General features: G+C 50.6%; 1 protein-coding gene across 3 annotated transcripts in view; it reads left to right on the plus strand.

Annotated features, from left to right (window-relative positions):
* The window catches only part of PRKCE (protein kinase C epsilon), a 534,912-nt gene that overhangs the window by 417,649 nt on the left and 100,953 nt on the right, over window positions 1–16,310 (plus strand). For all 3 annotated transcript variants that reach the window (XM_045011041.1, XM_045011042.1, XM_045011043.1), the window contains one exon: window positions 482–636. In XM_045011041.1, coding sequence (XP_044866976.1) covers window positions 482–636 — 155 coding nt within the window. The remainder of the gene's footprint in view (window positions 1–481; window positions 637–16,310) is intronic.

A 16,310-nucleotide genomic window follows, 5' to 3' on the forward strand; every position in this document is an offset into this window, starting at 1 on the left:
TAATTATTAATAATATGTATTGTGAAGTTATAATTTGGAAGAAAAGGCATTTTATAGACAGAGTGGTTGATAATATGTAGGGATAGGGAGCCAGGTGGGCAGGCAACCTGCAAAATTGTCCTGCCCTTCAGCAACTGACAGAATCATCATTGACTTGTAATATTTATATTAAATGTTTTTTTTTAACAGCATGTAAACATTTCTTTAAAAATACTAAGCTGATTGTACTATTTTAATAATCCTTATTACTTTTTAATCGTATTTTAATTCTCTTCCTTTTCTCTTTCGTTCACTCTTTCTTGAATCAGTTTTCCCTGGGGTTGTTTGTTTTTTGGTTGTCAGCTTTCCCCAGTTCAGAATTGTAGCGTTTATTCTTCAGTTTCTTGACGCAAATCCTGCTGTCGCCTAATGTGTAGTTTAAAGCAGCCCTTTGTGTAGCTGAAAGAAATTAGCTTAATAGCACTGTTTTAATTAATTTCAGGACCGCCTCTTTTTCGTCATGGAATATGTAAATGGTGGAGATCTAATGTTTCAAATTCAGCGCTCACGCAAATTTGACGAGCCTCGATCCCGCTTCTATGCTGCAGAGGTCACATCAGCACTCATGTTTCTTCACCAGCATGGCGTCATCTACAGGTACTTTCTTGATTAAGAATAACGTATTCTTGAGGGTGAATTTGGCTGAAAACCTCTGTCTCTTAGCAACCAGATTTAGATTAGTTGCTTGTTCCTATTTGCTTACATAGAACTTTTTTTGGCAGTTTATCATTCAGAATGTTAACATTTGAATAGTCTCTGCAGCAATCGCCAGCTGTGTGTGCCAGTTTTGTATTATAGTACAAATAAAGCTTTTTGAAAAGCTTGGCACATTCTGACCTAGGGGTGAACTTTTTGCAGATCAGCGCAATCTCTTCACTTTCCTCTCTGTGCCATAGATTTCCTCTCGCTTTCGAACTCCCTGCCACTTCCTGAGTTTGTTTGTCCTAGTTGTCTCCAGTCTGATAGAATCAGGATAGTAGTTTGCAATGGCCTTTCTTCTTAACTGTTAGGGTGAAGTCTCAATCCCTAACAGGAAGTGGCTCTTTGCAGACAATTTGGATTTGCTTGTTACTGCCCAAAGTTCCCATCTGAACAAAAACTAAACTAAATCACTACCCTTCCAGTTTAAAACAAAACAAAACAAACCAATTTATGGACAATTTTGTTGTGCTGTGAAGAATGCATTTAAGAATAAATATTTATTATTAGAAATGAGGAACCACTTGAGAAATTTTCACCCTGTTATCCGTATGTTTATTAAGTTCTTTATCTTGTCGTTTCACCCTTCCTCTCTTTTTAAATTATTTTTGGCAGCCTGTCACCACTTGCGATAAATCTTGCATGCCTGTAGCAAGCAGCAAAGCTGTAGGTTTTGGGATATGGGTCTTTTAAACCTTATTGAGATCTGTGTTGCGGGCCATGGATATATATTAAGAGTTTCTGATATTCCTACTCCTCCTCTCAAATTTTAAATCTGACTTATTTTAGGGGAGTGAAGGGGGAGACCCAGATTTTTTTATGTGAAAAAGTCTAGCTGAGGACGAGTCTAGCTGAGGACATGGAATTAAAAAAATTGATGGCCTCATTTTTAAAGATGCTGCATTAGAGCTGCTTCGAAAATGGAGTCAGTGAGCACTAGAGATGGCCAACCCTAGGACTGGTCAACATTTTTCTGTCAAAAAACTGTTTTTTGATAGAAAAATGGGTTTTGACCTAATGAACATTTCCACAGAAAAGTGTCTACTTTCTATGGACAATTTCAACTTCTCATCAAAAAGTGGGAGGAAAGGTTTCATTTTTTGATGAAAAGTCAACATTTTCCATGGAAAGCAGACACTTTTCTGTAAAACGTTTTTTGACAGAAAAATGTTGACCAGTTGTAGGGTTGGTCATCTCTAGCTGCAGTTGGATGTCTGGCTGATCCATAACACTGACAATCAGGTTGTAAGTCTTGCAAAAGTAAAATCAGTTCACCAGATCCAATTTGGACCCTTTCCAAACCCTCTTCTTCTGGGGTTTAAATTATTGTAAGTGCTTACGCCCTAAATACATATCTTATCTTTGTTGCCTATGTAAGGACTCTTCCACCCCCCTTTATTTATTTCCCAAACAACATATCTGTAGGGTTTAGGTAACCCCTCTCTGAAGGTGTCAGAATTTCATAAACTGCCGTTTTTTGGGGGTGGGGAGGAGAAATTTAGTGTCTTAACAAGTGAAGGATTTTGAGGATTAGTTCTTCTAAATAGGCTAATGTTCATTTCCCAGCACTGGTAGCTGGAATTTACACCCTGAGTAATTAGCAGTTAATTTACTGATTTCAGTGAACCAAACAAAAAGGTTACTTCTGAGACAAATTACCCGCAGTGTGAAGAAAATCTAAATTGATAACATTATACAACACCTTCCTTATATTGATATGTGTAATAACCTTCCCCCTCCTTCTTCTCTCTCATATGTAGAGCTATTGTGCTTTGGCTCTGAACTACACTGTATCACTGTGTACACACTCATTCTAAATGCTGATGAGTGAGCAATGCTCTGTGTTTTAAAGCTTGCTGAGATAGTCTCAACTTCTGACTCAGAAGCTATACTGCCGTAGCTCTGGCACATCATAGTAAGACATGCTGTGGTATTAAAATAATTGGTGGTGTATTTGTACTAGGGCTAGTTTCAGAAGAGACAAATGAGAAGAAAAAATGTGGGTTCTGAGATGAAAGCAAGGAAAATCCACTAAGAACACATCCCTTCCTGCTGCTTTATTTTAGTACAATTCCTTTGACCTGGACATTGTTTTATTCCTAGCAACTATTAATTTCTCATCTGAAGGTCACCGAGAACCTTAACAACATATAAAATGTACATCTCAGTTACTTTAAAAAAACAATTGAAGATCTATAATTCATAATTTCATCATAATCACTGACTTATAGAAATGTAAGGCTGGAAGAGACCTCAAGAGGTCATCTAGTCCACCCCCAACCAACCATCCCCTGAGTGAAACAGGACCAAGTATGCCTAGACCATTCCTGACAGGTGTTCATCTAATCCAGGGGTGGGCATACTTTTTGGCCCGAGTGCCACATCTGAGTGGGGAAATTGTATGCAGGGCCATGAATGTAGGGCTGGGGCAGGAGGTTGGGGTGTGGGAGGGAGTGCGCGGTGTGGGAGGGGGTGAGAGCTGCAGAGTGTGGGAGGGGGCTCAGGGCAGGAGGTTGCAGGAGGGGTGTGGGGTGCAACGGGGGCTCAGGACAGGGGTAGGGGTGCAGGAGGGGGTGCGGAGTGCAAGAGGGGGCTTGGGGCAGGGGGTTGGGGTGCAGGAGGGGTGCAGCAGGGGGCTCAGGGCTGGGGGTTAAGGGGCTCAGGGCAGAGGGTTGGGGTGCAGGATGCAGGAGGGGTTCGGGATGTGGGCTCCAGCCTGGCACCACTTACCTCAAACAGCTCTGGTCTGGCAGCAGCATGCAGCAGGGCTAAGGCAGGCTCCCTGCCTGCCTTGGTCCTGAGCTGCTCCCAGAAGTGGCCAGCATGTCCAGCAGTGGCTCCTGGGGGGACAAGATGGGGAAGGCAGTTCTGCCGCATGCTGCCCTCACCTGCAGGTACCACCCCTGAAGCTCCCATTGGCCATGGTTTCCTGATCACGGCCAATGGCAGCTGCGTGGGGCAGTGCCTGCAGGCGAGGGTAGTGCATAGAGCACTCCGCAGGGATGTGGTGACGGCCAGTTCCGGGATCAGTGTGGGGCCAGGGCAGACAGGGAACCTGCCTTAGCCCCGCTGCACCAGGGGGCTGCCCTCCCTGGTATAATCTGTTCCCCAAAACCTCCAATGACTGGGATTCCATAAGCTCCCTAGGTAACCAGTTAGAAAGATTTTCCTAAAATCTAAACTATATCTCCTTTCTAGCAAACTGAGCCAGCTTCTTGTCCTGCCCTGACTAGGCATGGAGAACAATTGATCACCATCCTCTTTATAACTAGCTTTTACATATTTGAAGACTGTTATCATGCAGCCCTCTCCGCTAAACGAAATATGCCCAATTCTTTCACCCTTTCCTAATAGATCATGTTTTCATTTTTGCTACTCTGTACCCATATGTTTACATCTTTCTTAAGATGGACACAGGACTCCAACAGGCCTTGCCAGTGCTGAGTAAAGCAGAACAATTACATTATCAGTCTGAAATATGACACTCCTATTAATACATCACACAGTGACACTGGCCTTTTTTTCAAAAGCAAGTCACTATTATTGGCTTATATAACATACTTTAAGAAAAGGTCATGATTCATACATGGTGTGATAAGCCCTTGAGGAATGCTAAAATGTTTGTTAGTATTTAACATGCACCAGAATGCAGTCATCTTTCAGGGAAAAGATCCATCATCGTTTGAAACATTGCACTAACTCACTGGCAAGAAAAAGGCATTTGGTTCTAATTATTTCATTTATATCTCCAAAGTGGTGGGGTGAGCTAGCAAAAGTAAAAAAAAAAAAAAAAAAAGTACTTTTTGCCCTTGATTAACCACCAATCAAAATACCTACCCTACCCTCAGACACTCAAATGAAGTAATACACACTTCCTGTATAGTGATAGCTCTACCAAAGACATTGTGATATGAAATTAGTGGGTGTTCTCCAAGGTGGGAAATGATTCTTATATGGGCAGTATTTCAGAGCATGCTTGGAACATGTTTGAAGAGAGTAATGTTTCAAAATACCTGATATGTCAAATTACCTCTGTTTAGCCACATACACCTCTACCTCGATATAACGCGGTCCTTGGGAGCCAAAAAAATCTTACTGCATTATAGGTGAAACCGTGTTATATTGAACTTGCTTTGATCCACCAGAGTGCGCAACCCCGCCCCCCTGGAGCACTGCTTTACCTGCGTTATAGCCAAATTTGTGTTATATCGGGTGGCGTTATATCGAAGTAGCGGTGTATTTGGAAGTATCTGTTTGGAGCTAAACATAACTGTCTATTTCTAAAAGCGTAACTCTCTAGCTAGTGCTCTGGCTTATTTGTCAGATTTTTAGAGTGTTACAAGGCTAGTTAGTGATGTTCTTCTTTAAGAGACAGTATTAGCCTCATTTCCTCCAGAGTTCAAAGGGAAAGCTAGTTTCCCATTTGAAAAAAAGAAATTCAGATCTAAGTTCATGCCTTTGCAATTGGCTCAACAGCAGTTTCCGGTCTTGTTTAAATGATCTGTGTAATAGAGTTATGTATCTCAGTGCTGTTGCGTTATCTGATTCTGCTGCTTGTGGTGAAAACAAAGCTCACATTCTCAATTTATATAAATAGTTCCATATAAAGCTGTATTGCTGTTTTTAAAAAAAGCCATGCTGTATGACTGAACCTCGATATGCTTTGTGATGTCCATCTAATGAGATTATGGAAGGTCCTCAGTGTAGGGAGTGTGACTTCCATGTCCTTCACAGTGCTAAACACACTCTCAGAGCTTATTTTCCCCCACAACCTAGTATTTGGTGGTATTTAGGCATATCTGGGACTGATAGTACAAGCAGAGTCAGTCAGGCACTGCACAGACTTACCCACAAAGTTTATAATGAAAGCCCCTTTAGCTCAGCCCAGACCAGCAGCACTCTTGTTGTTTGTGCTGTGCCATTCAAACAGACATACCAGTTATGAAAAATTGTACCATAACTTCATGACTTGAGGTTGAGACCACAAAACTGATTTTGCCTGTGAACCCACTGTCACGGAGTGTGGGGGAGTCCGGCCCTGCACCCCTCTTCCCGAACTCACAGTGACTCTCCGCCAGCCAGTAAAACAGAAGGTTTATTGAACAACAGGAACACAGGATACAGCCCAGCTTGCGTGCAGAGCCAGGACCCCTCAATCTGGCCTTTCTGGGGGTTCAGGGTGCTTGGATCCCAGCCTAGGATCCCCTGAAACCCCACCTCCCAGCTCCCAAAACCGAAGAGTGACTCCACTCCCCACTTCCCTTTGTCTAGCCACAGCCAGAGGTGAGACCTCCCCTCCCCCAGGCCAGGCTCATGTTACAGCTGCATACCTGTCTCTGCCTACCAAGCACACAGACAGCCCGTGCTCCATCACACCTCTCCCCCCTCCGAGACTGAACTGAGCGGGGTCACTGCCCAGTGACCCGGGGAAGTTCGGGGCCCCCTCTCCGGGACAGCGCGTCCGCTATCAGGTTGGCACTTCCCTTCACGTGGACCACGTCCATGTCATAGTCCTGCAGGAGCAGGCTCCACCTCAGGAGCTTGGCGTTGGCTCCTTTCTTCTGGTGCAGCCAGGTCAGGGGAGAGTGGTCGGTGTACACGGTGAAGTGGCGCCCAAAGAGATATGGCTCCAGTTTCTTCAGGGCCCACACCATGGCCAGGCATTCCTTCTCGATGGCCGCGTAGTTCTGCTCCCGGGGTAGCAACTTCTTGCTCAGGTACACGATGGGGTGTCTCTCCCCCTTTTCATCCTCCTGCATCAACACCGCCCCCAGCCCCGAGACTGAGGCGTCGGTAAACACCATAAAGGGCTTGTCAAAGTTTGGGTTTGCCAGAACTGGGCCTCTGAGCAGAGCCTCCTTCAGCGCCTGGAGAGCCTCCTGGCACTGCTCGGTCCAGACCACCTTGTCTGGCTTCCCCTTCTTGCACAGCTCAGTGATGGGGGCGGCTATGGCACTAAAGTGGGGCACGAACCTTCGATAGTACCCCGCCATCCCGATAAAGGCCTGGACCTGCTTTTTGGTCTGGGGAGCGGGCCAGTCTCTGATCGCCTCCACCTTGGCTGGTTCCGGCTTTAGGCAGCCGCTCCCCACCCGATGGCCCAGGTAAGATACTTCAGCCATCCCCACCTTGCACTTCTCTGCCTTTACGGTTAACCCCGCCTCCCGGAGTCGGTCCAGCACTTGTCTAACCTGGAGCACGTGATCCTCCCAGGTCTGGCTGAAGACGCAGATGTCATCAATATACGCCACAGCAAAACTCTCCATCCCCCTCAGTAGCTGATCCACCAGGCGCTGGAAGGTGGCCGGCGCTCCCTTGAGGCCAAAGGGCAGGGTCAGAAACTCATAGAGCCCCAGGGGGGTGATGAAGGCCGATTTCAGCCTGGCATCTGCGTCCAGCGGCACTTGCCAGTAGCCCTTTGTAAGATCCATGGTGGTGAGGTACCGAGCGCCTCCTAGCTTGTCTAGGAGCTTGTCAGGCCTTGGCATGGGGTAGGCATCCGATACAGTGATGGCATTGAGCTTTCGATAGTCCACGCAGAACCGGATCGACCCGTCCTTCTTGGGGACCAGCACCACTAGAGAGGCCCAGGGGCTGGCGGACGGCTGAATCACCCCTAAAGCCAGCATGTCCCTGACCTCCCTCTCCAGGTCCTGGGCAGTCTTCCCGGTAACCCGAAAAGGGGAGCAGCGTATCGGGGTGTGTGCCCCAGTCTCCACCCGGTGGACGGTCAAATTAGTGCGCCCAGGCTGGTTGGAAAACAACTGTCGGTACAGTTGCAGCACCCCTCTGATCTCAGCATGCTGGGCTGGGGTCAGCTGATCAGAGAGGGGAATCGCCTCCAGGGGGGAACCAGCCTTTGTCCCTGGGAATAGATCCACTAGAGGGTCATCCCCCGGCTCCTCCCAGTGGCCACACACGGCCAACACCATATTCCCCCGGTCATAGTATGGCTTCATCATATTCACATGGTACACCCGGCGGTGATGAGCCCGGTTCGACAGCTCCACCACATAGTTTACCTCATTTAGTTGCTTGACACCCTTGAAGGGCCCTTCCCAGGCAGCCTGGAGTTTGTTTTTCCTCACGGGGATGAGAACCATCACTTGGTCCCCGGTGGCGAAGGCACGGGCCCGCGCCGTGCGGTCGTACCAGACCTTCTGCTTCCTCTGGGCTCGGGCCAGATTCTCCCTGGCCAGGCCCATGAGCTCGGTAAGTCTTTCCCGGAAGGTCAGGACATACTCCACCACCGACTCTCCATCGGGAGCGGCCTTCCCCTCCCATTCGTCTCTCAGCAGGTCCAGGGGCCCCCTTACCCGCCTTCCATATAACAGTTCGAACGGCGAAAACCCAGTAGACTCCTGGGGTACCTCCCTGTACGCAAACAGCAGGTGAGGTAAGTACTTGTCCCAGTCCTGTGGGTGCTGGTGCATGAATGTTTTTAGCATCATCTTTAGCGTCCCGTTGAACCTCTCCACCAGCCCGTTGGTCTGGGGGTGGTACGCTGAGGCCCAGCTGGGTCGGACCCCACATTTCTCCCACAGGGACTGGAGCAGCTTCGACATGAAGTTGGACCTCTGGTCCGTTAAGACTTCCTGGGGGAACCCCACCCGGCTGAAAATGGTCAGCAGCGCATCCGCCACGGTGTCTGCTTCGGTAGAGGACAAGGCCACCGCCTCGGGGTATCGAGTGGCGAAATCTACCACCACCAGGATGTGGTTCTTCCCTGACCGGGTCGCCTTGCTGAGAGGTCCCACCATGTCTATGGCCACCTTCTGGAAAGGCTCTTCTATGATGGGCAAAGGCCTCAGAGCTGCTTTCCCCTTGTCCCGGGCCTTCCCCACCCGCTGGCAGGGGTCACAGGATTGGCAGTACTGCCGGACATGGGTAAAGACCCCAGGCCAGTAAAAGTTCTGTAGCAGCCTCTGCCTGGTGCGCCGGATTCCCTGGTGCCCTGCGAGGGGGATGTCATGGGCCAGGTACAGCAGCTTGTGGCGAAATTTCTGGGGAACCACCAGCTGCCTCCTAATCCCCCATGACTCCACCTCCCCGGGGGGAGCCCATTCTCGATACAGGAACCCCTTCTCCCACAGGAACCTCTCCTTGCAACCTCTCCTCATGGTCTGCACTGCATTGCGGTCAGCCCGGTCCCTGGGCTTCTGCAAGGAGGGATCCTTCTGCACCTCGGCCTGGAACTCAGCAGCTGGGACAGGGATGGGGCCCTGCTCTCTCTCACCGGCTGGGTCTGAGGCCGCAGCCTCTCTGGGTCGTGTCTCTGGGCGTTCCCTCCCCGCCAGGCACTCGGGCAGAGTACTTTCCCCGTTGTCAGGGTGCAGAGCCCTGCGCCGACTCTGACTACGGGTCACGACCAGGGCACCCCGGGTATTGCCGGGCCAGGTCTCGAGGTCCCCCCCCATTAGCACCTCTGTGGGCAAATGGGGGTGCACTCCCACATCCTTGGGGCCCTCCTTGACCCCCCACTTCAGGTGCACCCGCGCCACAGGCACCTTGAATGGGGTCCCGCTCACGCCCATCAGGGACAGGTAGGTATCAGGCACCATCCGATTTAGGCCCACCACCTCGGGCCGGGCCAGCGTCACCTCTGCGCCTGTGTCCCAGTACCCAGTGACCTTCTTCCCATCCACCTCCAGGGGAACAAGGCACTCGCTCCGGAGGGGCAGCCCCGTGGCCACCCTGTAGCAGAACCTTGTGTCCGGAGCATCCAGCCCCCCAGGGGCGCTGACCTGGGACCCTCCTCCCTCCTTCCCAGGTGGGACGCTGCCAGCCCCCCTCTCTTGGGCATGTTGCCCCTCCTCCGATTGGGTCTTTACCCAATCAACCCTCTGCGGGTTGGGTCTGCTCGGTCTGTCTCGGAGCTTGGGGCACTGGGCCCGTATGTGGCCTTGCTGGCCACAGTGGAAGCAACCCATGTCTCGTGGGTCCCCTCGCGGGGGTCGGGTGGATCTGACGCTGGACGTTCCCCTTTTGTGGGGGTTCTCCATAGGGCCCCGCTGGGAGGTCCCATGGTGACTCTCTCTCTGCGTTGAGGCAGGCCTGCTCCCTCGAGACTCCTCCCTGCCATCCCCCGCCCGACTGTCCACATATTGGTCGGCCAGCTGGCCTGCATGCTGCGGGTTCTCCGGCTTCTGGTCCATCAACCACCGCTTCAGGTCGGATGGGCACTGCTCATATAGGTGCTCCAGTACGAATAGGTCAAGCAGGTCCTCTCTAGTTTGGGCCCCAGCCGTCCACTTGCGGGCGTACCCCTGCGCCTGGTTGACCAGTTGCAGGTATGTGCCCTCCCGGGTCTTACGTTGACTCCGGAACCTCTTCCGGTACATCTCCGGGGTCAGCCCAAACTCGCGGAGTAGGGCCTCTTTGAACAGGTTGTAGTCCCGCGCCTCCTCCCCTCTCATTCGGCTGTACACCTCCACGGCGGTGGGGTCCAGTAAGGGGGTGAGGCACCGGATCCTGTCTGCGGGGTCAACCTGGTGCAGCTCGCAGGCATTCTCAAAGGCCGTCAGGAAGGTGTCTATGTCCTCCCCCTCCTTACGCGGGGCCAGGAAGTTCTTATCGAAGCTCTTTGTAGGCTTGGGCCCCCGCTCACTCATCGCAGCCGGGGCCTCCCTGCTTTTCAGCTGGGCTATGGCCAGCTCATGGTTGTGCTGCTTCTCCCTGTCCTCGTATTCGCGTTGCTTCTCCTTCTCTCTTTCCTCGAATTCGCATTGCCTTTGTCTTTCCTCATATGCCCTCAGCTCCTTACGCTCCTCCATCTCTTTCAGTTGTATCTCTCTCTCCAAGTCCAGCCGCCTGCGCTCCACGGAGGCCGAGCGTCGCCGGGACGATCCTCTGCTGGCCGGGGGGGTCATGGAGCCCTCGGTAGCTGGGCTCCTCCTCCCCCTCCCCCTAGGCCTAGGGGTGGGGGGTCTCGAGGAGCCCTCAGCGGCCGGCTGACCACTCCCAGCGGGTCCAGACACTGGTGCCTGTGCTGCATCTGCCCGGCTGCTTCCCTCAGAGACAGGGACCGGTTCATCCCTGCGATCTCTCTCCTCCAGCCGGGCAATCAGCTGGGCCTTGGTGAGCTTCCCATGGCGCAGCCCCTTCTGCTTGCACAGCTCCACCAGCTCACACTTGCGCTTCTGAGAATACATCTTCCTGCTGGCCGCTCGCAGGCCGGGGTGTTCGCCGCTCCCCACGGGTTCCAGAGGGACCCCTAGTGTGCCAGTCCTTGAGGTCACCACCTCTCTGCCAGGGTCAAGCTGCAGACTCCTCCGCCCCTGGGATCGCTTGCTGTGATCCCCCGGGGGACCCTGTTACTGCAAAGTCCTGCTCTCTGGCCACACTCGCCCAGGGGTGAATCGCCCCTTCGTTTTACTGCTCCCCAGTCACTTACTGCAGGAAGCGCCGTCCCCGGGGTGCCGCCGATCCCACCTCTGCCACCAGTTGTCACGGAGTGTGGGGGAGTCCGGCCCTGCACCCCTCTTCCCGAACTCACAGTGACTCTCCGCCAGCCAGTAAAACAGAAGGTTTATTGAACAACAGGAACACAGGATACAGCCCAGCTTGCGTGCAGAGCCAGGACCCCTCAATCTGGCCTTTCTGGGGGTTCAGGGTGCTTGGATCCCAGCCTAGGATCCCCTGAAACCCCACCTCCCAAAACCGAAGAGTGACTCCACTCCCCACTTCCCTTTGTCTAGCCACAGCCAGAGGTGAGACCTCCCCTCCCCCAGGCCAGGCTCATGTTACAGCTGCATACCTGTCTCTGCCTACCAAGCACACAGACAGCCCCTGCTCCATCACACCCACTGATGAAAGACCATGGACCATTTGACTCTTAAAGTCAGTCATCAGCAGTTTAATGTAATCTTCAGTGTAGGGGAGCATGCACTGAGCTAGCAGTTAGGAGACCAGCAGTTCAGTCTAACCACTTCCACTGACTGCTACATTTATATTTCTCTACACTTCACAGCTCTTATTATTCTATGCTCTGGTTTAACCAAAAAATATTGAGTTCATGCAAGAATTCTTGGGTGAAATTCTAAGTCGATTTTGTGCAGGAGATCAAGCTGGGTGACTATAAAGGTTCCTTGTGGCCTTAAAATCTGTGAAAGGATACTTAATGAATTCTTGTTATTCCCAGCTGAGGCCACTGGATTTGGACTGAGGCACCACCGGCAAACACCAACATTCATGTTTATCCTTATAAGCCAAATTTTAAGAGTATAACCTCGTGAGCTGTATGTCTCGTTTCCATGAGGATCTTAGGGAACAATGGTCATAGAGTGCAGTATTTCTCCAGTACACTTCAGCACCATTTGAACAAGTCAGCAGGTCACTCAGTGTAAAACAGAAGATGAGAAAGCTGAACAATCACAATGACAGTTCACTTTAAAGGGGTGAGGGATGAGAAATATCATAAACAATAGGTGTCTTTTTTGTAGGTTAGTTTACTTAAGTTGTAAGTAGGGCTGTCAATCAATTAAAAAAATTAATTGCAATTAGTCGCACTCTTAAACAATAATAGAATATCATATATTTAAATATGGTGGGATTTTTTCTACATTGTCAAATATATTGATTTCAGTTACAACACAGAATACAAATTGGTACAGTGCTCACTTTATATTTATTTTTTATTACAAGTATTTGCACTGTAAAAAAAGAAATAGTATTTTTCAATTCACCTCATACAAGTACTGTAGTGCAATCTCTTTATCATGAATGTTGAACCTACAAATGTAGAATTATGTACAAGAAACCTGCATTCAAAAATAAAACTGTAAAAGTGTTGAGCCTGCAGGTCCACTCTGTCCTACTTCTTAAGTCAATCGCTCAGACAAACAAGTTTGTTTACATTTGCAGGAGATAATGCTGCCCGCTCCTTGTTTACAATGTCACCTGAAAGTGAGAACAGGCATTCTCATGGCACTGTTGTAGCCGATGTTGCAATATATTTACATGCCAGATGTGCTAAAGATTCATATGTCCCTTTATGCTGCACACACCATTCCAGGGGACATGCGTCCATGCTGATGATGGGTTCTGCTTGATAACAATCAAAGAAGTGTGGACCAATGCATGTTCGTTTTCATTATCTGAGTCAGATGCCACCAGCAGAAGGTTGATTCTTCTTCGAGTGATTGCTCACGTGTATTCCACAATAGGTGTGTGTGCTTGTCACGTGCACTGGTGCTGGAAGTTTCCCCCCTCACAGTACCGTAGAGGAGTTCCCCAGCGACCCCCTGGAGTGGTGCCTCCATGGTGCTGCACGCTCCCCCCACCCTAAGTTCCTTCTTGCCGCCAGTGAAGGTGCTTCGGAAGGTGCTGCTCTGCTCCAGCTTTGCTGTAGCTCGTCCCCAAAACTGCTTGTTCATTCAGTGTATGGCACCGGGCACCGTGGACAGCAGCAGGTTGTATGTCAGCCTGGCCTCCCTTTGTAGTCGTCCATCGATGGGCCAGGCCAAACAGCCGGTCCCGCCGGTGCCACAGCAGGTGCAGTGGCACCAAGCCCTGTGGCTGGCCCAATGGTACCAGTGGGCACTATGGCCTCAACCGCAGCCCCCGGTGGGGGCTCAGTTGGTGGCCGGAACCTCAGAAGGACCTTCGGCCTCCTTCTCCAGACCTCTGAGGAAGGAGTTGGTGGGACGTACATCCTCGGCACCGTGCCTGGAGACTGACCAGCTGGTGGACCCTCTGGTGCCGGTGGACACCCAAAATACTGTGCTGGCCTCCTCGCCCTCCCTGGGTGAGGCGATTACGGCCCCGCCTCCCTCTGTTCCACAGGAGGACTTTAGGGCCCACCAAGAATTCTTAAAAAGGGTGGCAGCAAGCCTCCACCTCCAAGCAGAGGAGATGGAGGAGCCCTTGGACTCCCTGTTTAATGTGCTGTCCTCCTCGGCACTGGGCAGGTGGCCTTGCCTCTCCATGAAGGGGTGGCAAAAATTTCAAATGCTCTGTGGCAAACCCCGGCCTCATTGGCCCCCATCTCTGAGAGCAGAACTCAAGTGTTTTGTGCCCACCAAGGGGCATGAATACTTATACACCCACCCTGCTCATAACTCCCTGGTGGTCGAGTCAGTCAGCCACAGGGAGCGGAAGGGCCAGCCAGCCCTTACCCCGAAAAATAAAGATTTGCGGAGGCTGGACTCTTTTGGAAGAAAAATGTATTCATCCTTGAGCTTCCAGTTCTGGGTGGCGAAACACCAGGCTCTCCTGGGCCATTATGAGTTCAACCTGTGGGGCTCCTTGCCCAAGTTCGAGGACTCACTGCAGGAACGCAACAGGAAGGAGTTCAAAGTGCTGGTGGAGAAGGGCACAGCAGCTGCCAGGGCGAGCAACCCTGCAGGCAGCTTCAGATGCTGTGGACACAGCCACACGGTCCATCGCCTCAGTGGTGTCCATGAGAAGGGCATCATGGCTCCTGCTCTCTGGACTGTCCAGTGAGGCACAGACCTCCCTGCAAGACCTCCCGTTTGATAGCAAAGCTCTGTTTGCAGAACAAACGGATACAAAGTTGCATGGCCTGAAAGACTCTCACATGACTCTCCAGACTCTGGGTCTCTGTGTTCCAGCTCTGGCTAAACCTAAGTTCAAGCCGCAGCAGACTCCTGCTCAGGCCACCCACCCAAAATATGAGACCGCTCATAAGTCATGGGACTATAAGAGGCGCCTACAGAGGCAGTCTCGGCCTGCCCTCCAGCCTGGGTCCTCCAAGGGCAAGCAAGCGGGGAAAAGGCAGTTTTGACGGGACGCCCGGGGGTTCCCTGCGAGTTCTCATCAGGGATCCACCCCCAGTAAAACTTCCCTTCTCCAATCAGTTGTGTGCTTTCCTCCTGGAGTGGTCGCAGCTGACATCTGACTGATGGGTCCTCAACACCATCTCCCAGGCCTACATCCTCCAGTTTACTTCCTCCCCGCCCAACCACCCCCCTACCTCCGTCCCTCCTGGGGGACCCCTCGCACGAGGCTCTGCTCGAGCAGGAGGTGGGGTGGCTCCTTGGCCTAGGATGGTGGAAGCAATACCCGTGGAGTTCAAAGGCAAAGGGTACTATTCCTGCTATTTCCTTATCCCAAAGGCCAAAGTGGGGCTCAGGCCCATCTTGGACCTGTGAGGCCTAAACCAGTACATGGTAAAGCTCAAGTTCTGCATGGTCTCCCTGGCCTCATCCCCTCCCTGGATCCCAGGGACTGGTACACTGCCCTCAATCTGCAGGACATGTACTTCCACATCCATATATTCGAGGGGCACAGATGCTTGAGGTGTACAAGATTGGCTGAACAAGAAGTAGGCCTGAGTAGAATTGCAGGCTCTGAAGTTATACATTGTTTTGTTTTTGAGTGAAGTCATGTAACAAAAAAAAATCTGCATTTGTAAGTTGCACTTTCACGATAGACTACAGTCCAGTACTTGTTTGAGGTGAATTGAAAAAGGGCTGGTACTAGAGTGCTGAGGCAGGAGGGACTCTGACCAGACCAGGGGAGTATTGGCTGTACCCAGTGGAAGTCCAGGGAAGACTTTCGTGTTTAGTTGTGAATTTTAAGTTAATAAATCAGACCTTAAGGAGGGCTGTTGTGACTAGACTGGAAAAATCCTGTGTGGACTTTATTTGGGGATCCAAGAAGGGAAACTGAGGTGAGGGGCTGCACACAGGGCTGCCCTGAAGCCATCAAGCCATGCTGTTTGGTGGCCACTCCTCTACAGCTGCCAACAAATTGTTCCTGTCACCCCCAGTGCAAAGGGGAAGGAAGGAGGGAGGGAATTGAGCTTCCTGTGAGTGTGTCAGAGTCAATGTCTTCTGGGGCTACGCCTAGGATGGTGCAATTTAGGTACCACTCTTTGTTCATATCTGTTCCTTGAAACACATTCTAGCCCTTAGTTTAAGAGTTTCAGTCTCCAAAACTGGGGGATGATGGCTGAAGGGGTTTAATATCCTGGACTCCCAGCCTCTCTACATTCTCCCTCTATTGAATCTAGGCAGGTCAGCAATCCCTAAATGAAGGAATAAGGAGGATGCCTCCTTGCAGGAAAAGACAATGGGCTAGGGTGGAGAGAAACAGGGCAGAAGAAGAGGTGAAGTGGGAAGAAGTGTTGGTTCTCATGGTTCTGGCATTTTGTCTGAAAGAGTCCACCTTGCCATCTGCCTAGGTTGTGTATTGTGCTGAAGACTACTGTTATGTAGAAGAGCCCTTTAACAAGATTTCCAGCTGTGGGAAGGAAGAGAAGACTGTGGGAATAGGATGTAAACCATGTGGTTCTTTCAACTGTAGAATGTTTTAAAAATTTCTCCTGGTTTTGGAACTTGACAAATTCCTCAGTTTAGATGGGAAGCATCGGGCTTGCAGGAGAACTGGGTATATAAGGAAAGATTAATGGGCATATAACATTAAGAAGAAGGTAGATTAGCAACATTACGCTAACTTTGGGAATGGTATGTGGTTTCCAAAAGGAGTTCCCAATGGGAAGATCAGCATCATTATTTTTTTGCTCATGTTTATTTGGTGTAAGGTTTTCCTTGTTTAATGCCCATTTTTATAATGTTACATTATGTAAATAAAACTGCGACCCCCTACCT

Source organism: Mauremys mutica, chromosome 3 (genome assembly GCF_020497125.1).
Source record: "Mauremys mutica isolate MM-2020 ecotype Southern chromosome 3, ASM2049712v1, whole genome shotgun sequence".
NCBI lineage: Eukaryota > Metazoa > Chordata > Testudines > Geoemydidae > Mauremys > Mauremys mutica.